The sequence below is a fragment of the Aquarana catesbeiana genome, linkage group LG01 (genome assembly GCF_042186555.1).
Source record: "Aquarana catesbeiana isolate 2022-GZ linkage group LG01, ASM4218655v1, whole genome shotgun sequence".
NCBI classification, from domain to species: Eukaryota; Metazoa; Chordata; class Amphibia; order Anura; family Ranidae; genus Aquarana; species Aquarana catesbeiana.
Window position 1 is genome coordinate 778,909,874 of NC_133324.1, and position 24,869 is coordinate 778,934,742.

The window sequence follows — 24,869 nt, forward strand, 5'->3', positions numbered from 1 at the left end:
TCTCCAAACATGGGAAGCTTTTCTTATTACGGCATTCACGGAATGACCACCTACCCATATGTCTGCAAGGAAAGACCCTTTACATTAGAGCTTATAGAAACTACAACATGGCTTTATCAAACCCCCCTTCCCCTGGTTCGACGAAGGCTGCAGCTTATCACAGGGTCATCTTCCAGTCTCAGTTATGTAATATATGTAATATAAGGTATACTTCATATGAAAAGGAGCAAGGGGAGGCTGTTAGATTTAAGATGTTTACCATCAATATGACTTATGCTTTATCTTTTTAATTCTGAACTCTGGGCAAAAAGCTAAATACACAAATGAAATATACAGATAGAAGCTATTTTAACTGTCAAAGGATTTGTATTTCTTTCCATGCAGTCCTTTGATTTACATACAGTTGTGTGAAAAAGCATTTGCCCCCTTTCTGATTTTTTATTTTTTTGCATATTTGTTACACTTAAATGGCTCAGATCATCAAACAAATTTTATTAGTACACAAAGATAATCCGAGTAAATACACAATGCAGTTTTTAAATTATGATTTCATTTATTAAGGCAAAAAAGCTGTCCAAACCTGCCTGGCTTTATGTGAAAATGTAATTGCCCCCTAAACCTAATAACTGGTTGTGCCGACTTTGACGGCAACAACTGCAATCAAGCGTTTGCGATAAGTGGCAATGAGTCTTTCACATTGCTGTGGAGCAATTTTGGCCCACTCTTCTTTGCAGAATTGTTTTAATTAAAACACACTGGAGGGCTTTCCAGCATCAACGGCCTGTGTAAGGTCATGATACAGCCTCTCAATTGGATGCTGGGCTTTTATTAGGCCTGCAGTTCTTTAGATGTTGTTCTGGGTTTTTTTTTATGACCTCCTGGATGAGTCGTCGTCATGCTCTTGGAGTAATTTTTGTAGGCCGGCCACTCCTGGGAAGGTTCACCACCATTCCAAGTTATCTCCATTTGTGGATAATGGTTCTCCCTGTGGTTTATTGGAGTTCCAAAGCCTTATAAATGTCTTTGAAACCCTTCCTAGACTGATACACGTGCATTACTTTGTTTCTAATCTGTTCTTGAATGTTTTAGCTTGTGGCATGATGAGTGGCTTTTTTTTATCTGTTAGCATGCTTCACTTTGTCAGACAGCTTCTATGTATGTGATTTCTTGATTCAACTGGTCTGGCAGTAATCAGGCTTGGGTGTGGCAAGTGAAATTTAACTCAGCTTTCCAAAAAATTGTGGTTAATCACAGTTCATTCATGATTCAGTATGGGAGGGGGCAATTACTTTTTCACATAGGGCCAGGAAGGTTTGAACAGCTTTTTTCCCTTAATAAATTAAATAATATTTTAAAAACTGCATCTTGGATTTACTCGGGTTATCTTTGTGTAATATTAAAATGTGTTTGATTGTTTCAATTCTTTTATTTTTGAGAAATATGAAAAAAAAAATAAAATCAGGAAGGGGGCAAATACTTTTTCACACAACTGTAGCTCTACCGCACAACTCTGTCTAGCTGGGGTTGATCATTTCTGATACAGTTTAACTTACAGTTCTCCTCCCCACCCCATCATATGATTAGACAATTATTCTCTCTCCTACTATCAGAATGTTTCTTGCACTGCAGCAAATGTGATTTGATTCTTGAGCTGCTTTTTGATGTTGGCACTAACAGTACTTGAATAAAATAATATATACTTTGTTGATGAACACAATTACAAGGCTTCATTATTTGCATCTTTAGCCTCTGCCTGAAGTTCTGCTCTTAAAAAAAGGAAAAAAATACATTTCATATCAAGTCTACATATGCATTTCAAACCTGACTAACTTCTACAAAGATCCCTAAGCATGTCCAGAGTTATATTACTGGGGAAAGTGCTTTGCTAAGGGCATTGCCAAAAGTGACTTTTTTGTTCCGTCAGTTACTAGAAACAGTGCTAGCAACATCCTGAACAAAATGATTATGGTAAAGAAATAGAAAATGAAATTGTGAGCTGTTTTTCTGGGATACCACATCCCACCATTAAATCACTATAGATTTAAATCTTAGAACCAGCAATATAATTGTTCCATTTTTCAATTCCATTTTTTTAGTATTTGGAACCATTATTAGCATCTTAGATTTTTTTTAAATATTATTTTCCTATAAAACATACATGTGCATGGGAATTGTTTGCAATGAGCAGTGTTTGGCAGGCATGATTGGAACAGAATGGGTCGGTTAGTGTAACCTGTCCACTCATTTTTCAATGGCAACAGCACAGGTGGACACAAAGGTCACACTACTACAGCAAATCAACATCTACAGTGGATATAAAAAGTCTACACACCCCTGGTAAAATGTCAGCTTTCTGTGATGTAAAAAAAGAGACAAAGATAAATCATTTCACAACTTTTTCCACCTTTAGGCTGGGTTCACACCTATGTGAATTCACATAGCAGGAGAATGTGACCGGCTCCCTATGGAGCCGGTTCACATATCTCCGGGGCAGTGCACATCTTTGGCTCCGCTTCAGGGCCGCATTTAGGCAAAAATTTGGCCCTGGTGCGTCCCTGAACCAGAGAATGGAGACGCACATCGTTCCTGTGCAATCCGCAGCTGGTTCCAGTGTGAAGTGAGCCTTAATGTGACCTATAAATGGTACAACTCAATTGAAAAATAAACTGAAATCTTTTAGGGGGGAGTAAAAATAAAAAAAACTAAAATAATGTGGTTGCATAAGTGTGCACACCCTCTTATAACTGGGGATGTAGCTGTGTTCAGAATTAAGCAATCACATTCAAACTCATGTTAAATAGGAGTCAGTACACACCTGCCATCATTTAAAGTGCCTCTGATTAACCCCAAATAAAGTTCAGCTGTTCTAGTAGGCCTTTCCTGACATTTACTTAGTTGCATCCTACAGCAAAAGCCATGGTCCGCTGAGAGCTTCCAAAGCATCAGAGGGATCTCATTGTTAAAAGGTATCAGTCAGGAGAAGGGTACAAAAGAATTTCCAAGGCATTAGATATACCATGGAACAAAGTGAAGACAGTCATCATCAAGTGGAGAAAATATGGCACAACAGTGACATTACTAAGAAGTGGACGTCCCTCCAAAATTCATGAAAAGACAAGTAGAAAACTGGTCAGGGAGGCTGCCAAGAGGCCTACAGCAACATTAAAGCAGCTGCAGGAATATTTGGCAAGTACTGGCTGCGTGGTATATGTAACAAAAATCTCCTGTATTCTTCATATGTCTGGGCTATGGGGTAGAGTGGCAAAGCGGAAGCCTTTTCTAACCAAAAAAAAAATCCAAGCCTGGCTAAAGTTTGCAAAAACACATCTGAAGTCTCCCAAAAGCATGTTGGAAAATGTGTTATGGTCTGATGAAACCAAGGTTGAACTTTTTAGCCATAATTTCAAAACACATGTTTGGCGCAAAAACAACACTGCACATCACCAAAAGAATACCATACCCACTGTGAAGCATGGTGGTGGCAGCATCATGCTTTGGGGCTGTTTTCTTCAGCTGGAACAGGGGCTTTGTCAAGGTAGAGAGAATTATGAACAGTTCCAAATATCAATCAATATTGTCACAAAACCTTCAGGTTTCTGCTAGAAAGCTGAACATGAAGAGGAACTTCATCTTTCAGGATGACAAAAACCCAAAGCATACATCCAAATAAACAAAGGAATGGCTTCACCAGAAGAAGATTAAAGTTTTGGAATGGCCCAGCCAGAGCCCAGACCTGAATCTGAATGAAAATCTGTAGGGTGATCTGAAGAGGGCTGTGCAGAGGAGATGCCCTTGCAATATGACAGATTTGGAATGTTTTTGCAAAGAGTGGGCAAATATTGCCAAGTCAAGATGTGCCATGCTGATAGACTCATACCCAAAAAGACTGAGTGATGTAATAAAATCAAAAGGTGCTTCAACAAAGTATTAGTTTAGGGGCGTGCACACTTATTCAACCATGTTATTATTTTTATTTACTTCCCTCCACCTAAAAGATTTCAGTTTTTTGTTCAAATGAGTTGTACAGTTTATAGGTCACATTAAAGGTGGAAAAAGTTCTGAAATGATTTATCTTTGTCTCATTTTTTTACATCACAGAAACCTGACATTTTAACAGGGGTGTGTAGACTTTTTATATCCATGTATCTCTGACTTTGAAGTAGGCAGGGAGGCTAATGATGTAAAAAAAATGAACAAACTGTCAGAGATGTGTACTGCATCCTGAAAACTATCAGCAGAAAAAATATAAAAAATTAAATAAAGTTCCGCAGCTTAATCTTTCACCTGCTGGTAGCAGACGAAACCAGTTGTCTCCTTGCTGTGTTTGTCACCTCAGCTTGACAGTTTTGATAGTAAAACTGAAAGAGAGATTTATTACAGAGGAGTGAGACAGTCCAGCAGATCTTCTCAAAAAAATAAAAAAAAACACATTTTATTTCATTACCAGGGATGGATTTCAATCAATGGAACCCAGAGGCACACACCTTTTGAAGCTCAAAGCAAAACAGTTACTAGGATCACCTTTCTACAAAGAAGAATTTTTTACTTTACTGATCCTAACCCAGTTCAGAATATTATGAAAATGTGTAAATAACCTTGTAAGAGGTGACTGTATTTCAACTGATGATTCCCCTACCTTGTGGAGCTAAGTTTACTTTTAATTACATGATCATGTACAGGTAAACTTAAAAAGAAGAAATTTGCCTTCAACATGATTTATGCAAATAAAGTCAAAACCGCTTCTCTTTCAGAAAATCAGCCATATGACTCTCTTATACTCATTATAGCATGTTTGTTCTGTACCTCACAAGATATATTTGGACTAGTCCACCTTTAAACAGAACTAACCCAGATGGAACAAGGAACTCTGACATATTTTACTGTTGTTTCAAATGTAGTGTGCATGTGTACCTTAGACTGACTTGCTTACCTTTGGAAGGGAGGCTCGGGATCCAGAGCTCTGTGTTGTCATAGTAAGTACTGTTGTTATACCAAGAGCAACTCTAGCTGGAGCAGCATCCATATTGATCCAAAAGGATACCCATGATAAAATAACAATCAATAGACTGGGAATGTACATCTGAATCAGGTAATACCCCATCTGCCTCTCTAGATGGAATCGAACTTCAATGCATGTAAACTTTCCTTGGTGAAGATAAGAATTAAAAAGATGAAAAAGGAAAAAAATTACATTTAGAATACCCATTGAAAAAAAGCATATCGTTTATCCATTTAAAATATCAGTAATGGTAAAAGACTATCCATTATATTTTCTCCATAAAGCCCATCTCTGTGATTGACTTTACTAAATAATAAAATTGGCCTCCTAGTCTGTACCAGTATGACAATGTGGTTTGGGCTGCACTCGCTCTATCTGTCTCTCTCTCAGTCTCATCAAGACCAGGGAGAAATAACATAAAGACAGATGGCACGTCTGTGCTGTGAATTCATATGAATGTGGACTTTTGGCACATTTAGCAAAGGTGATCAGTAAAGCATATATAAATCCAAGAACAGCATTCAATATATTATAGCTTATAAATTCTTGTATGGTGGCTTCATTAGTTCTCTTTTTTTGGCTATTTTTTTTATTTTCACCTAGTGATCCTCCCAGTAAGCCTGTTATTTTTCATTTTCTGTTAACAGAAAAAGCTGTCTAGCAATAATGACAATTAGGGGGTTGAGACAAACCATTTGACATAGGCAGAGGCACTTACAATGGTCAGCTTTCTATCATTTTCTGTCTACCTTTATCACAAAGAAGAAAATAGGCTTTAATTTGTTAGTCACTTATGTAAAGTCCATCTGAATCTACTAGTCCAACTGACACTATCCATCTCCAGGCAATGCTGCTGTCCAGGAGGGTCTCCATTGCTCATCCATAGATAGAGGAGCTACCCTAATGCCGCGTACACACGATCAGAATTTCGGCCCACAAAAGACAGATGAGAGTTTTTCGTTGGAAAATGCGACCGTGTGTATGCTCCATCGGTCTTTTGCTGGTGGAATTCCAGCCAGCAAAAGATTGAGAGCATGCTCTCAATTTTTTGGTCAGGAAAAGTTTCTATCCGTCTATGGCAATTCCTACCTGCAAAATCCCTACGCATGCTCGGAAACAATTCAACGCATACTCAGAAGCATTAAACTTAATTTTCTCGGCTCGTCGTAGTGTTGTACGTCACCACGTTCTTGACGGTCGTAATTTCTGTGAACTTTTGCATGACTGTGTGTATGCAAGGTAAACTTGAGCGGAATCCTGTCGAAAAAGCCGTCATATCTTTTTCCGACAAGAAATCCGCTTGTGTGTACATGGCATAAGACAAGACATGTGCTACCAATAGGATCACCTGGTGGAAATAAGTCTAGTAAAAAAAAGCATTTTACTTCTGTCTATACTGTTGTTGAAGTGTTCCCCTCACTTAATGTCTGGTAAAACTTTGATAGCAGGGCAGGACTTGGGGGAAAATCTCCAGAGCCACAGATAGCAGTAAAAACCTGACAGTGGTTCTACTTCTTCCCCATTCTATCCTAAACAAATAAAAATGGTTTGCCCAGACACACACTTTAAGAATAATTACACTATTTGCCCACTTAATACTGCCAAGTGCCACAAAAAAAGGTCTTTGGAGACCACGTGAAAAAGTTGCTATGGGGATTTTATTTTTTTTTTCGTTTTAGGTTTTTGTTTGTTTTTTTGCAGTTTTCTATAATAATATCAGTTTGAATTTCATACGATATAGTTCCTAAAGAAAAGTGAATGCAACAAAACTAACCAATTAAAGACAGCCTGAAAAAGATTACAGAAAATCCCATTTTCATTTAATCAGTTGCCGACCGTCGCATGCCGATATACGTTGGCAGAATGGCAGCGGTGGGCAAATGGGTGTACCTGTATGTCCCCTTTAAGAGTTGGGGATAGAAGGCACGCGCCCGCCGCATACAGTGTGACCGTGCCCGCGGGACTGGTGGACTCGATGTCCGCTGGTCTCCCAGCAATCGTGTCACGGAGCCTCAGAACGGGGAAGTGTAAACAAGGCATTTGTTTACAAATGCTCTCTGTCATCGAGAGCAGTGATTGCTGTCATATGACTTGAAGCCCATCCCCCCACAGTTAGAATCACTCCCTAGGACACACTTAACCCCTTCATAGCCCTCTAGTGGTTAACCCCTTCACTGCCAGTGTCATTTACGCAGTAATCAATGCTTTTTTATAGCACTGATCACTGTATAAATGACAACGGTCCCAAAATAGTGTAAAAAATGTCCAATGTGTCCACCATAATGTCGCAGTCCCAATAAAAATTGCAGATCGCCGCCATTACTAATAAAAAAAAATAATAATAATAAAAATGCCATAAAACTATCCCCTATTTTGTAGACGCTATAACTTTTGCGCAAACCAATTAATATACGCTTATTGCGATTTTTCTTTACCAAAAATATGTAGAAGAATGCATATCGGCCTAAACTGAGGAAAAAAATAGTTTTTTTTATATATTTTTGGGGATATTTATTTTAGCAAAAAGTAAAAAATAATGTGTTTTTTTCAAAATTGTCGCCCTTTTTTTGTTTATAGAGCAAAAAATAAAAACCGCAGAGGTGATAAAATACCACCAAAGGAAAGCTTTTTTGAGGACGTCAGTTTTGTTTGGGTGCAACGTCGCACGACCGCGCAATTGTAAGTTAAAGCGACGCAGTGCTGAATCGCAAAAAAAGTGCTCTGGTAAGGAAGGGGGTAAAATCATCCGGGGCTGAAGCGGTTAAGGAATGCCACCATTTTGTTGGTGAATTTTCAGACTTTTGAGCATGGACTGCCCAGAAAATCCTTTTGTTAGGAAATTATCCACACAATTTGTACCCAGTCACTATTGTCCATGTCTCCACAAGCATTGCATGTGCATAATAAATATTTTAGGGATATTTTTGGGCTGTTTTCCTTGCTTTTTCAGCACACTGAAGTAACAGCATATACACAGAATTTTTTTAGTATGTCAGAAAGAATGACTTTAAAATACTGCTCTGGGCAGTATAATCTGTTCAGCAAGCCATGCTAGCTGGGTAATGGATGTAGCCCAGGTTGCATAAGTATCTGTTCATGTAACATCTTAGTGAGTGTAACATTAACTTATGTCAAGGAACATCTGTACCTGATAACCTGTAAAAAGAAATGAAGTGAAGAATAACTTGCTTTGCATACCTGTATTATAATGCTTAGTACAGTAACGTAAATCTTTCTCTTCTTTTAGAACAAACTGTGGAAGAGTAAGCCCATCAGCCAGCTGCACAGGTGCATTTTCTTGCCACTCAAAAATGAGATCATTCATTGTGTACCCAACTGGAAGACACATAATCATCACTTAGAGATAAGCATGTAATATAATGGTTCTACAAAGATAAATTAAACAATAACAATAAATGATACCATCTACATTGAAAGTAAATTCCTCATAGAAGTGTAATAGTTTGACTTCATAAATGCATTCAAATAGAAAACAAGTTTAGTCTTATTATTAATGATAGTGGAGTGTTATCTGTGACAGATTTTCAGGTTCCTTGGACAATGTCTTGGAATTATGTACATGACTTCATAGAAATTACTTTGATATTCAATAGTATGGTGTGTATTCAATTGAAAACAGCTGTGGGTAATACTGATTATCATTTGAAGCATGTCAACTGTTGCCAGAAGAAACATCCCAAAATCAAAGACATTAATCTGACAAGAAACAACTGCTATGTCAAAATCTGTTCCACCAAAGTGAATGTGATCATTTAAGATACACAGTTAATTATACAGGTTTCTCTGTTAAAATTTGATATGAAACAACTTTATTAAACTACAATAATACTATTTTATGTTGTATTCAAAAGTTGTATGAATTTGTTTTTTAAATTTTATTATATCAAAAGCTTTACTCTATCAATTCTTTTTTTTTTTTTCGACAGAGAGGTCTAAAATGTGTTTACTTCTGTCTGTGACCCTTTTGGGGAACTTTTCTTTTGTTTCCTGTTTCATAAAATAAATGTGAGGTGGGAGTTGTGGTTTACACTAGGACAGGAAAGTTCAGACAGCAATACAAACATTTTCAGGAGTTTAAACACTTCCTAACTCTACTAAAAATGTGTTTCTGTCTATGTTACTATTGAAGAGCCTTGGATAGGAAGTGAGGGGAAATAAAGCCAACAGGGACACAGATTGCAATAATAACTGGCAGAAGTTCTAACATTTTTAATCTCAATCCAAAGTAAAATAAACATCAGCTTAAGATGTATTTAGATGACCTATTTTGCACACTTTACCATTCACTTATCTTTAACTATTCAAAATGTTCTCTGTCTTTTGTTACGACACAGAGCTGCTCTCCGTGATATATAATTCCTACACAGGTTAAATTGAGTACTGTCCATGATACTTTTTTTATTTGCACTAACATATAATTTTTCATGGACGAGCTTTCAGGGTGTGTCCTCTTCTTCGAGGTCCAAGCAGTACTGATTCACAAAAGTTTTAGCAGAAGGTAAAATGTTAAAACAAAACAAAAATGAAACAAAAAAAGAAAAAAAAAACCCTGAGGAAAAGGAGAAAGAAAAACAAACACACACAGATCAATGTGTATGGCAATGGTAATAAAGCTATCAGCAAGTGAGATAAGACAGAGGGAAAGTTATAGACTAGAGGGGGGGGGGATGATAGTCACAGAGGGTGTCATAAAACTTTAGTATAGTGGGTGAGGAAACCAATATCTAAATTTAGGCCATTGTTTTTTGTGTCAAAAAGAAGTATCATTCTTAGTTCAAACATTTTCCTTTCCTGGATAGTTCTGAAATTCCCTTTAAGACCTAAAACATTGAGATCTTCTATAGTGTGGTCCGGTTGTGAGGAGTGATGTCCCACAGGTGTGCAGAAACTGTCTTCCTTATGTTCCTTGATGGTATGTCTGTGCAAATTCATCCTCATTTGTAACTTCTGTCCTGTTTCACCAACATAAGATCCTTTGCTACACCTGTTGCATTGGATGAGGTACACCACATTACTGGAGGTACAGCTGTATGATCCCGTGATATTGAAGGTCCCATTTGTGTGTGTGACACTTTTGGATAGATTGATCTGGTTGCACAGTTTGCAGCGTTTTTTATTGCAGGGTTTACACACTACACAGGTTAACAATGGTCTTTTCATGTCAGCTCCTTGCTGTATGCTAGGACTGGTTCACACTAAGCTGATGCTGCTGCTCTATTGCATGTTTCCGTGTGTTTTTGTTTTGCTGTGGTATTGAAGGATCCCATTCAATGTGCTTGAATGGTTCCATGCAAAACTTTTCTCAAGCAGCTCAACAGTGTGAACAAGTCCTATTGAAGAAAAAAATATGGCTGATTTACTAAAGGTGTAGAGACTGTTCACTTAGGTAAGTGAATGTTACTGAGTTTAGTAAATGAAGTGAAGCTGTATTCACTTTAATCAGCCAATCAAGTGCTTCCAACAATCCTGTTAACTTTGTCAATGATTGGGTATTCAATGTGAATGCAGGTTAAACTTATTTACTAACATTCACTTTGTGGGTGAACAGCCTTCACTCCTTTAGTAACTCAACATCATATTTTTTGTTCATACATTTTGCCAAACAGAAGACCCAAAACATAAAGCAGGATATTTCAAAGCATAACTGTTTAATAAATGGGCAAATACATTTATATTTCACTATCTAGGAATTTACAGACATAATGCAGGATAATTAAGGTTGTGTATAGAGTCTGTGTCTAATGTATACTTTTTGTGACTGTCCCCCGGTTTCTGAAGTTAACCAACTAATTTACTCTTTGTACTAGATTGGCTTATGAAATAAATTGGCCATTATTATTAAGGGACAGAATGAAGTTAACTTATTAATGTAACTTCCATACTTAATTAAACTATGATAGCATGATGAGCCAGGGATTTATCCAATTACCGTAAGTGTCAGAAAGGATTTTTTCCCTCTGAAGACACAGTGGACTAGTGTTTTTAAAGATGTAACAAAAATGTCTTATTACAAAAGTTGAACTAAATTATTACATGTACTTTTACAAGATATGTTATCATAAAATAATAAATTACAATTTAAATTTAGAAAACTATTATCCGTCAATGTATTCTCTTTTAAAAATATTATTAGTGCTAAAAAATTATGAAAATAATAACAACAAAAATATGTTACAGTAGACCTTGATTACATATGTCATTTTTAAAATTACTTTATTTAAAGTACATTACCAAAAGTATTGGTACGCCTGCCTTTACACGCACATAAACTTTATTGGCATCCCAGTCTTCGTCCGTAGGGTTCAATATTGAGTTGGCCCATCCTTTGCAGCTATAACAGCTTCAACTATTCTGTGAAGGCTGTCCACAAGGTTTAGGAGTGTGTCTATGGGAATGTTTGACTTGACTGGCCTGCACAGAATCCTGACCTCAACCTGATAGAACACCTTTGGGATGAATTAGAGCGGAGACTGAGAGCCAGGCCTTCTTGTCCACATCAGTTCTTAACCCTACAAATGCATTTGTGAAAGAATGGCCTGGGATGCCATTAAAGTTTGTGTGCGTGTAAAGGCAGGTGTCCCAATACTTTTGGTATTATAGTGTATATGTGAACCCTCACCTTGTAAAACAACCCATTCAGTTTAAAATGTTATCCACTTCAGCTCCAGAGGATTTTACCCCTTCATGACCAGGCCATTTTTTGCTATTCAGCACTGCACTACTTTAACTGGTAATTGCACGGTCATGCAATGCTGTACCGAAACAAAATTTAGAATTTTTTTCCATACATTTTTGGCATTTGATCACCACTGGGTTTTTATTTTTTGCACTATAAACAAAAAAGGCCTACATTTCTGAAAAAATTTTTTTTTTTTTTTACTTTCTGATATAAAATATATCCATATTAAAAAATAGAGTTTCTTCATAAATTTAGTCCAAAATGTATTCTACTACATGTCCTTGGTAAAATAAATATGTGTATATTGATTGGTTTGCATGGAAGTTATAACATCTACAAATTATGGTATATATGCAGATCTTTTTTTATACTAGTACTGGAGGTGATCAGCGACTTATAATGGGACTTCAATAGTGTGGCAGGCAATCTGACACTAATTGACGCTGGAGGGGAAGTTACTAACTGACACTAACATAACCAGTGACACTAATACAGTGATCAGTGCTAATAATATACATTGTCACTGTACTAATGACACTGGCTGTGAACGGGTTAACATTTAGGGCAATCAAGGGGTTAACTGTGTGCTTAACAATGTTTAGTGTGTGTACTATGTGCTGTTTTACTAAGCAATGTGCCTTCTTTACTCCCTGCTCTGCATCACTGCTGTCTGTAGACACAACCCAGGTTTATCAACACAGGGCTTGCTTCTTTTATTCACTCGGCCAAACAGCGGATTCCGGCCATAAATCATTGGCTAGGATCCGCTGATTGGCTTGTGCTGTAGCGAATGACAGCACGGCCAGAGTGGGTGGAAATGCAAATCACGTATATTTACGTGATTCTGCACAGCTGAACTGCCCTGTAGCAGTAAAGCTACAGGAGGCAGTCAGTAAGTGATAAATAAAGAAATGCAAGGTGTATAATAATTGATCACATTACCTCTGTTCTCAGCTGCCGTGTGGCTCATGATATAATCATAAATTCAGAAGTAGGACCAGAATGTCAGAAAGGAAGTAAAGCCTAGGTGTTCTATTTCTGTTTCTAAAATTTCCTCTGTTGAGGAAGTCTTTTCTACCGGGTGTGCATATGTTCCTATCAGTTTTCAAGTGGATCATTGTAATATCTGGAGATAAATACGAATTGTTATTAAGAGGAGTCATGGGGCCCAGAGAAGTGGTCATCTGTAGCTGCTCTCTATTGTGGTCTAGAGTTGGAGCTAGAGAGCAGGATGTCTTGGGAGGACTGAAGAGGTAAAATTGGGTGATATATTGATTCAAGACTGGTGATCTAGCTTGGGGCAGAGTTGTAAATTGCTTTGTATGTTGTTGTTTATATTTAGAATTTTATTCATTGAGCAATTGGAAGCCAGTGGAGGGATTGGCAGAAAGGGGTGTCAGACACTGAGAAGTTGGTAGGGTGGATAAGTCTGGCAGCAGCATTCATGATAGACTGAAAAGGGGATAACCTATGTAGAGGTAGGCCTATGAGGAGGTAGTTGCAATAGTAAAGGAGAGAGATAATAAGGAAATTAAATAGTTAATTTTTAGTGGTTTTATCAGTTAAAAAAGGGCATGTTTTGAAGATGTTATGGGGGTAAAGTCTACAAGATTTGGACAGTGATTGGATTTGGGAATGAAAGGACAGGAAAGAGTCCCGGATTACACCTTGTACCCTGGATTGAGAGAAGGAACTGATAGTTATATTATTGATCGTGATGGAGAAGTCAGGGGAGGGAGCATGGACGGGAGGGAATATTATTAGTTACGTTTTGGAAAGATTGAGTTTAAAGAAGGGGTTTAACATCCAAACTCATATATCAGTTAATAAGTTAGCAATGCGAGAGGAAACTGAAGGGGTGAGGTGGAGAGTAGAGAGATAGATTTGGGTGTCATAAGCATAGAGATGGTATTGGAAGCTGTGCGAGTTTCTCAAGTGACCAAGGGAAGATGTGTAACTGGAGAAGAGGAGGGGGTCAGAGGACAGAAACTTGCGGGGTCCCTTCAGAAAGAGTGAGTGGAGATGAGGAGACAGAGTTGTAGGCAAAACTGAAGGAACGTTGTGATAGGTAGGTGAACCAGGAAAGAGCAAAGTCTTGGAGGCCAAAAAAGTGGAGTTTTTTGAGGAAGATGGGATGGTCAACAGTATGAAAGGCAGAAGAAATACCTAGTAGCATGAGTATGGAGTAGTGGCCATTGGATTTATCAGTTAGTAAAATTGTTCTTGAGTTTCAGTAAGGCAGTTTCTTTGAAATGTAGAGACAAAAGCCAGACTGTAAGGGGTCAAGAAAGTTGTTGTCAGTGAGGTAGGAGCTCAGACAGTTGTAAACTAGGAGTTCTAAAAGTAACTGGGTAAATAGGAGCAAGGAGGTGGGTCTTAAGTTGTTCAGGTGGGTGGGGTCCAGTGAGAGCTTTTTAGGTATGGGGGTGATAAGTGCATGCTTTAGAGGGGAGGGGAAGGTGCCAGTAGAGATGAAGAGATTGAAGATGTAGGTGTAAGAGAGCATAGGATAGAGCAAGAGGATGACCAAAGTAGTTGTGAGGGAACAGGGTCCAGCAGACAGGTGGTAAGACGAGCGTCTGAGAAATGTTTGTCAACCTCTTCTGTGGTGAGAAGGTCAAAAGAGAAAAGTATTCAATGTGGTTTCATACAGGGTATGTTAAGTGGTATAATATCTGTGCAGTGGACATGTTCCCACAAATCACATAAATTGTTGTTTTTGAAGTGATTGCCAATCTCCTGAACAGTGGGTGAGTTACTGGGTAGAGGTGGTAGTGGTGGACAAAGTAAAGCGATTAAAGGTGAAGAAGAGTTACAAAGTAAGCTTGTTTGGCAGCATAGAGGGGGGATTTGTATTTTAGTAAGGCAAATTTATTTAGGGTGAAGACTTGCAGAATTTGGTTTTACACCACAATTACTCCAGTGCACAGTAAACTTTAGTGTCATCAGTCTGCCAAGGTTGTAATGGTTGGGACCTGATTCTGCTTGTGAGAGGAGCAAAAGCATCCACTGACGATGAGAGTGAACTGTTGTAGACAGAAGTGTCTAGGTGAGGGCAGGACAAGGGTGCGTTAATTATAGAGGAAGTCAGTAGCAGAATATAGAAGAGACAAGTTAAAGTAGTGAAGGTTTCTAGGGGTAATTGTTTTCTGCTTGGAGGGATAGGTGGTTGAAGACAGGGACACTGAGAAATGCATGAGATTGTGATCATAGAGAGGAAAGAGTGTGTTGGTGAGGTTGCAGGAAGTGCAAAAATGGGAGAATACAAGGTCAAGGGTGTTACCATTAGGGTGAGTGGAGGACTCTGTCCATTGTGTTGGGTCAAACAATGAGGTTAAGTTAAAAAATTAAAAATGTAGCCAGGCTGTTAGCATTATAGTGACTAGGAATGACAGTGTGCCTTTCAGAGAAGAGAAAGTAGGGTAGCGAGGCAGAGAAGTCATAATCTAAGCATGACATACAAGTCCAGAAGGCCAATAGAACACTGAAATCCTTAGAAAAAATTGAGAAAACCGATGAATACAGTGAATCTCAAAGGAAGATAGGGATAGAGAGGGAGGTGTAGGAAGTGCTTGCTAGGTGTACAGTGGGGATAGAAAGAAACCAACTCCCCATCTTTTCTGTCCACTGGGTCTGAGTCCAGTGGAGGCCACCATGGGAGAGGACAGCAGGAGAGGCAAAGTTAAACTCTGCAAGCCAAGTTTCAGTAATAGCAAGAAGGTTAAGCGAATGGGAGGCAAAAAGGTCATGAACAGAGGTGAGCATGTTACAAACAGAGTGGGTGTTGCACAGGGCATATGGGAGGGGGGGTGGCTTTTGGAAGCAGAGGGATAGAAATTAAACTGAGTGAATCATGGCTGTTGCCAGAGGAAGGAGGGTACCAGTTGTGGGGAGTGGCAGTGAGATACCAGAGGGCCAGGATTAGGTGAGTTATCTCCAGAGATTGGGAGAAGTAGGATGAGGAAAGTAAGATGCAGGTTGTGCACATGCCTTACTGTCCTGGTGTTTGGGTCAGGGTGTGGGTTAAGTATTTGAAGGAGGTGATATGTGCAGTAGCAGGGAGAGGGCAAGCGTGAGGGTGATAAATGTAAGCTATGAGATGGAGAAGAGTGGAAACATAATTAGAATTGGGATCAGAGGATACTAGTAGGAATTAGACTTGTAAGAGATGTATTAAAAATGTCGATTTGCTTGCAGTCAGTCCAGAGTTGGGCATAGTTATTTCTTGTTGTATCTTCTTACTGCTGTGTTCAACTGCTTAACATGTGTGCAAAAAACACTCTGGTAAAAAATACCCTGACTATGACTTGCCCCATAAGATGCAATTTTTAGAGAGATGGGGCAGGGATGGATTCATCAATTGGTCAATTAGGAACTGATAAGTGACACTTTAATGGAGAACAAGACCAGCCACAAACAAAGACCAAACACATAAAAGATAATTAATTATTTAAATAACAAAAGGCAAGAGGATGTGAGAATCAATCATCAAAATATGGACACGTTTAAAAGGATTTTAGATTGATTTCAAATACATCACTAGATTATTGATTTTGAATATATCACTAGGTTGGGCCGGGATGTGGATGCCTAAAGATATGATTGATCTGGGTTACCAACAAAATGTGAAGGAGCTTTTATGCTGATTAAATACAGAAAGGGAGAGTGAGACATTAAGGGCCATAGATTTATCATAACTGGTTTTAGGATTAGAGAATGAACCAAAAATATGGAAAACATTGATGAGGTAGGTGATCATCTGAGAGATATAAGAGTTCATCCATGAAAGCCGAGACCAGGTTACCCACTCTTACCCACACTCCTTCCCCTAAAGAGCAAGGAAGGATTTATGGTGCAGTTAAATTGTTATATTGGTAATATTAGGATTGAAGGAGATAAGGGGCAGCCTTGAAGTGTCTGGTAAATTTAAAGCAGTATATGTTTGCCAACATTTTTGCAAAAATCTCATGTACAATTTTAATGAATCAATGTTTGATTAAAATGTCTGAAATTCAAAAACGAAATCATATAGAAACAAATTACATTACAAACTATGAAATCCTAATATACAAAAAAGCAAGTTGTGTGAATTAAAATTAAATTTCTTATTACTTACAGCTCTCCAACTGCATAATACAAGTCTGCACATCCATAGGGAAATTTTTCAGATCCATAGGACAAGACAATGTAAGTGTCAATCTAAATAAATAAATACATTCACATACAAGTGTTAACAATAGATAATTAATATGTTAAAACAAAACTAGGACCAGAATGTCATTGTAATAGGAAAGGCTGAAAATGAACACTAGGGACAATATTCCCCAAGTGACAATGTCAATTATACAAACAAATGTATCTAACAGGAACCTGGGCCATTCTGATAGCATTGATGCTTGGCCATTACTTCCCAACGTACACATGTTCCTTTGGCACAATACTATGATGAGACAGCATTGGGTGGACAAGAAAGCGTAAGGTTTGCCTAATCAGAACTGCAGGAAGACTGCAGGCTGCTGCAGGAATATATAATTTATACTCATTAGCAGCCTTTTTAAAGTAACAAAGTCATATTAAAGGATGAACATGCAGTATGATGCAAACATTTAATCCATGACAGAGTGTCCAGTGCCTTATAGGTTATCTAAAGGGACAGCACAGCAATATGCAAAAAACTGATAAAATACTTGTAATGATTATAGTTTACTAAAATATTATCTGATCCAATATATCCTAAAATCCAACGCACCTTCTCCTAGATATATCAGAGCAAATAAGAGGCGCTCATATCCCTAGTGCTAGAAATCGCATGTGCTGCAATTTCATCAAAAATAAAGGTTGAAAATATCTTAAGTGTGCAAATTAATGCATGAAACTTAACGGTGTTTACCAATACTAATCAAACCATGCGAAAGTACATCCAAAGTGCACGTGAAAAAAGCTGTGACAGCAAAATAATAAATAAATGGCTAAAAATCCCCAGTTATTGTGTTGCATAAATTAAAGTGCAGAAAAAATTGTAATTGATTATATAATTATATTACAAACAAATTAATTGGTTAAAGCATGAAAAATCAGTCCTTTACAATCTTGTGACAAATAACGTGATTAAATTTGTGACAGAAAAGTGCATAAAAATCGCATAAAAATCGCACAAATCTTCTAAGGTGCAGTGATCTTGAAAATGCTGAATTCCACGTGTCCTTCACCTCACCACCGTGATACGTGAATCCACTCCCAAAGGAATCTCACTCACCGAATAATTTTGCCAGCACTCTCATGCACGGCAAAAAACGCTTAATAGCCACACTCCAGAGAACTCCAGCAAGCAGCAGCAGCAATGCCACAGTGTGTAGAATCAATCCACATGTAAAAAAATGAGGAACTCACATAGCGTAAACCAGCACGGCAAGTTTATTTAAAACCACTACAATCTTCAATGGAAACACTCACATTTTAAAGATAAAAATCAGCAGTAAAACCAATGTGATTCACAGCAAGCTTCAATCATTAGTGGATACACTCAGAACAACAAATGGTCACGGCGGACCCGAGGTGTGTTGATGCTCAGACTCACGGTCTTTCTCACCCCCCTCCGTGGTGCGCCGTGCAATGACAGACTCTCCTTCGTATAGTGCGGCTCTCAGCGTTGCTTGTCACATCTCATAGCCACGCCCCCGACATGTTTCGTCATCGATCAGACTTATTCATGGGAATCCCATGAATAAGTCTGATCGATGACGAAACATGTCGGGGGCGTGGCTATGAGATGTGACAAGCAACGCTGAGAGCCGCACTATACGAAGGAGAGTCTGTCATTGCACGGCGCACCACGGAGGGGGGTGAGAAAGACCGTGAGTCTGAGCATCAACACACCTCGGGTCCGCCGTGACCATTTGTTGTTCTGAGTGTATCCACTAATGATTGAAGCTTGCTGTGAATCACATTGGTTTTACTGCTGATTTTTATCTTTAAAATGTGAGTGTTTCCATTGAAGATTGTAGTGGTTTTAAATAAACTTGCCGTGCTGGTTTACGCTATGTGAGTTCCTCATTTTTTTACATGTGGATTGATTCTACACACTGTGGCATTGCTGCTGCTGCTTGCTGGAGTTCTCTGGAGTGTGGCTATTAAGCGTTTTTTGCCGTGCATGAGAGTGCTGGCAAAATTATTCGGTGAGTGAGATTCCTTTGGGAGTGGATTCACGTATCACGGTGGTGAGGTGAAGGACACGTGGAATTCAGCATTTTCAAGATCACTGCACCTTAGAAGATTTGTGCGATTTTTATGCGATTTTTATGCACTTTTCTGTCACAAATTTAATCACGTTATTTGTCACAAGATTGTAAAGGACTGATTTTTCATGCTTTAACCAATTAATTTGTTTGTAATATAATTATATAATCAATTACAATTTTTTCTGCACTTTAATTTATGCAACACAATAACTGGGGATTTTTAGCCATTTATTTATTATTTTGCTGTCACAGCTTTTTTCACGTGCACTTTGGATGTACTTTCGCATGGTTTGATTAGTATTGGTAAACACCGTTAAGTTTCATGCATTAATTTGCACACTTAAGATATTTTCAACCTTTATTTTTGATGAAATTGCAGCACATGCGATTTCTAGCACTAGGGATATGAGCGCCTCTTATTTGCTCTGATATATCTAGGAGAAGGTGCGTTGGATTTTAGGATATATTGGATCAGATAATATTTTAGTTTGGTAGCTTCTTAAAGGGGCAGCTCTCTTTTTCACTTTTCATTTAGTGAGTTATATATGGTTACACATATTTTGTTATACACCAAATGAGCCATTCACTGGATCTTATTTCTGTTTGTTGCAAATTCTATTCATTGGCGCAGTGGGGGTTGTTTTGAATTGAGGGCGGCTCACTATTCTGACTACCCATTTTTTTAAATGATTATAGTTTACCAGGAAGATAATAGAACTCTACAACCTAAAGTGGGCAATGAAATATAGATGAGAAAAGCTCAGATAGTTATTTTTGATGGCCACAAGGTACATTAAGAGAGAAAAAAAGATAATAATTAGGGATGAATCAGTTTACCTAAATCTGGATTTCCAGCAATTCTGACTTATTTGTAGTGAGTGAGTAAATGTCTGTCAGGAGAACCAAAACATCTAGTGAAGTGGATGATCCCCTTTCTATTTCCCTTCCTTGTTGCAGAGCATGCAAGTAGCATTTTTGCCATCCCTTAGCAAAGTCATAACACAATTGCTTTTATGTGAATCTGTACATTGCCTAAGCAGGGTAAAAAAAAGGCTCAGTTTCATGTTGGCTTCCCCAGCTGCATATATCTAACTTTTGAATATAATCACCAAAAACAAATGAAATAATCCAAATATAGGTGAACAGTGGTGCTCTAAAAATAATATTATAGTGATGTTAAAAAACTGAGTGCACAACAAAATTATTGAAATACACCCAAGTGACAAAAGAAAAAAAAAAAAAAAGGAAAGAAAAAAGAAACAAAAAAAAGTGCATAAAAAGCTCAGTCCATAAAATAGTCCATAGCTAAATAAGTGTATCATAATACACAAAAGAAGTCATCCATGGAGACAGTGATCTTCACACCACACCGTATGTGCTCCTTATACCTCTCCCCATAAGTATTGCACTCACCAGAATATCATGCCTTACACTCTTGTGTTTTGGCAAACAAGCAATGAAACCCAGCAGGGTAATGGATCCAACAGTGCGGTCACAGCCTCTGTGATGGAAAACAGATGAACTCAAAATCCTTAATCATTGTGCTTACATCCAATAAAACCAAGCATTGGATAAAATCCTAAAAACCACCAGTGATATGTTGAACTTCAGTAGGTAACATCTCACTGAACTGAAGTTCAACATATCGTTGGACGTTTTTAGGATTTTATCCAATGCTTGCTTTTGTTTTATTTGATGTAAGCGCAATGATAGAGTATTTTAATACATTTTGTATTGTTTGAGATCTACTTCACTGAGGAGTTCTCCTTATTTTTTCCTCTCATGAGTTGATCTGTTTTCCATCATGGAGTCTGTGACTGCTCTGTTGGATCCATTACCCTGCTGGGTTTCATTGCTTGTTTGCCAAAACACGAGAGTGTGAGGCATGATGTTCTGGTGAGTGCAATACTTATGGCGAGAAGTATAAGGAGCACATACGTGTGGTGTGAAGATCACTATCTCCATGGAGGACTTCTTTTGTGTATTATGATACAAAGGGAAGGTAAGTATAAGCAGCAGATAGGGCTAGATTTAAAGTGAACCTGTCGTTTTGCACTGCAAAAATAATTTAAATAAGTGCTCACTGAAAATACAGTATACTTTCTCTTTATTTTTGAAATCATCATAAACTTACAGCGTAACTGTCACCATAATCCATATGCACATCAAACACGTCTATATGTTTTCAGTATTATTAATTTGGACCAGTGACATTTTCACTAAACATTTGTACACTTGCTATTAGTCTGCATTACATCAACATCTACATTTAAGGTCTACTTCCAGTAGATTTGCATTATTACTAGAGGTACTAAAGAACAAACTAACTGGAATGCTTATGTTGCACTGTTACCGTAAAGCTACGGGCTGCTCCTGACATTTCATTTATAAAGACATAGTTTTGAAGTGATGTCCTCTTAATGACCTTGGGTGATTCTAGTTAAGGCGAGATGAATATATATTTAGATTGCAAAATACTGAGCAGTAAATAAAAATTCAAACTATTACTTAGATTTATGAAAAATTGTGCTATTCTAATTAGGTATTGAAACATTGTGTATATTTGTCACATAGTATTGTGTTCAAAAAACTAAAGAAAAAAAATGAAAACATCAAATTTAGATTAGCAGGCACAAATTGTGAGATTGTCTGGTATCAGGGTCTAAAATTATGGGATTGATCTGAGTTTACCAGTCAGTTCTACCAATCTCTAATAGAAATTGTTATTTTATTTACTTTATAAATTCTGTCTCAGCACATCCATTTTCCATTTATATACAAGTTGTATTTTTTTGCGGGGATGGGAAAGAGCGGTGGGGTGGTAGATATCTAGGCTAGTTTATTTTAATAACGTAATTTGTATTTGTGTTTTATTCTTTTTTGTGTATGTGTTTCTTTAAATTTTTGTATTACTGTTTTTACTGTCTGTTTATGTGAAAAATAATGAATAAGGCAAAGAGTGGGGACATTTTTGGTGCAAAAAAGTTAAAGACTGGTTTAATAAAGTTTCATCAAACCTCTGGAGCCTGTTAAAGTCTTTTTTGAAAAATAACTAAAATGTTTACGTAATTTCACTTTTGGTTCAATTGCATTTTGGAAAATAATATGTTGCCGGAATGTCCTTCAGGGTATTGAGAACACTCAATTTCATTCATCCCTACTTGTAAGAATGTTGACAACATTGCTCTATATAAAAATACAGTATGGTGGAGTTCTGAATCAATATTGCATGTTGAGCACTGCTCAATCATACCACAAACATAGAAGCCAGTATACTTACAACTGAAATCTGTTGCAAAATTAGGCCTTCTATCCGTTTAAAGAATTTTTAATAGATAGATTGCCTTAAAACTAATATAAAAAGTGAGGTTTAAAACACTTTACAAATTTTCCCAATTGTACTCAGTGGGCAAAGCTTATTGGGGTTCATCGTGCTGGGGAGTAGGGTAGGCATGTTTTGCACATTGGAAAGCCTACTGTGGTGTACTCCTAAGCACATTCAGCATACTCCTTCATGAACACCTATGAAGCTTCACCCACTTTCTCTGCATAACTTACCTCCCCATTGCACTGTAATTGCCTACTGTTCTACTGAATCTTGCTGCCAATCTGTAAAGTTACAGGGGCTGCCAAGGAAAAGACTGAAATGATACAGCGTGTGCTCTGGAAAATCCCCTACCTTACCCTTCCAACACCAATATCATGTGCTTTTATAGTTTCCACATGAATGCACTTATTATTTTAATCATGTACTGTGCCTTTATGCAATGTAAAATATTTACTGCCTATACAGTAGTTTTCTTTATAAATAAATATGAAATAATTACTCAAGGTGCAATACTTGTTTCTTGATCTTCTCTTTGAGCTAAGGTTTTTTTAAAATAAAATGTTGCCTGTGCTTAACTGGCTATAAATTGAGACATATATGACCAGTGTCTGTGACTTCACATGATGAACCAATTATGGGTATTGGGGTAGCATTCAGAGAAATGTCAACTTTTTTGTTTACTCTATCTGTATAGTTTTTTATGTTGAAGATACTAAAAGGCTACAGTGCTCAAACATTTAGGCTCAGTTCACACTGCTGCGACATAGGATCCAACTTGTGAGACCTCAAATTCAATTTTTCCCAATGAGAGCCATCTTAAAGTGGTATTAAACTATCATTCATTATTTTTACCTACAGGTAAACTTATAATAAAGCTTACAAGTAGGTAAAATGAATATCTCCTGGGAGCGTGGCCTGACTTTGGAGTGTGATGGCTGCTTAGGACAAGAGCTCCGACATCCAGAGCGTTCATTTGAGCTGCCATAAGCAGGAGAAAGCTAATTGTGGGGATCAAAGATGACAGGGAGAAACACGTCAACCTCCCGGTCTCAGATGGATCCTTCTACCCAGCTAAGCTGGAATATCCCAGCGATGTCCTGCACACAACACATGGACTTGCAGTCCCCATCTCAAGCCTTGGATCGTAGTATGGGAGGCTCCGCCACTATAGCTGATGTGCCGGGGGCATCCAGAGTAGATGTGCAGGCTTCCCAACCTTTGCCCTTACCCAGCCTAGCGGACCGCAAGCGAGTGGCATTGGATATAAAAAACACCTTATCTGCGGCAAACTCTGACCTGAAAATCAACCTTAAAGGAGTAGCCACGCATCTGGACCACTTGGAATCAGTGACAGTGTCTCATGGTGCAGCTATCCAGCAGGTCCAACAGGATACCAGCCCTCATGCCCAATATTTGATTGACATGCATCAGCATATGGAGGATTTGGACAATAGGGGCCGGAGACATAATCTGAGGGTAAGGGGGATACCGGAGTCAGTGGAGGGCCCTCAGTTGCAGTCGGCGGTCTGGGCTGTCTTTAATACTTCACTAGGCAGGCCACCAGATGCGCCATTTGAAATGGAAAGGTGCCATAGGGCTCTCAGGCCTCTGGGCAGGGACACTAACCCACCCAGGAATATAGGCTGTTGCCTGGTCAGTTTTATTCAAAAGGAAGACATATTGCATTTAGCACATAATTATAACCACCTGGAACACCAAGGGGCACCTATTCAGATCTTTTAGGCTCTGTCTGGCTCTGTCCACTATTACTCTTTAACATAGAAGAGATTTGCTCCCTCTTCTGGCTGTTCTATGGGATAGACATATTGCATACAGATGGAAGTTCCCTTTCTGTTTACAAGCAACAACGGGGAACCGCACTGCATCTTTTCCCTTAGAGTACCTGCAGACCTACAAGCCTTTTGTGATACCCTTGGCCTCCCAGTTGTACCAGTGCCAGATTGGTATGGCTCCTTTATGCAACCTGAACTCTGGATTCCGGACCAACCAGAGGATACTCCCCAGGTGCAAAAACATTGACAGAGGTGTCAAAGGTCCTCGTCCAACTCTTCCCTGAGAGTACGAGGGGACATGGAGATGGATGACAGCCCAAGATTCTGACCTTTTTCAGTTAGACGCAAGACGGTTTGCTAAAAATTGCCTCCGCGATCAGGTGAGCTGACCCTGGAGCCCTAACCATTTATAGTTATACCCTCTGGAACCCTATCGCTACTTCTGTTGTTTACAGGGATCTTATTGGAAGACTTAACGCACACGGACTTCATTGCCTAATTGCCTTACTATAGCTAGGAACTACTAGCTAACCTCTCTCTTGTTCTATGGCTCACAGTATCTTCCATAAAGTTGACTCGCTTGTCTCTTCTGGGGACAACCCTTTCCTAATGTAACTCATGGTATGAAATTACACTGGTTCTACGGTCTCTGTGGCACGCACTACTCCCTCTGCAGACAGGGATTAAGGCTATAGTGCAAGCTCAAGAATTGCCTGACTCTTTCTAGTCTATGATTTTTTTCTCCTAACTACGTCAGGGCAACTGCTTTACCTTGGGCTGTAAGAGAACTTGCCAGGGATGCTTGTCCTCT

General features: G+C 38.4%; 1 protein-coding gene across 1 annotated transcript in view; it reads right to left on the reverse strand.

Annotated features, from left to right (window-relative positions):
• GLRA3 (glycine receptor alpha 3) overlaps window positions 1–24,869 on the reverse strand; it is a 503,536-nt gene that overhangs the window by 34,632 nt on the left and 444,035 nt on the right. Inside the window, exons 5-7 of the mRNA XM_073606537.1 lie at window positions 16,816–16,898; window positions 8,198–8,335; window positions 4,931–5,145 (exon numbers count right to left, since the gene is read on the reverse strand). Of these exons, the coding sequence (XP_073462638.1) occupies window positions 4,931–5,145; window positions 8,198–8,335; window positions 16,816–16,898 (436 nt within the window). The remainder of the gene's footprint in view (window positions 1–4,930; window positions 5,146–8,197; window positions 8,336–16,815; window positions 16,899–24,869) is intronic.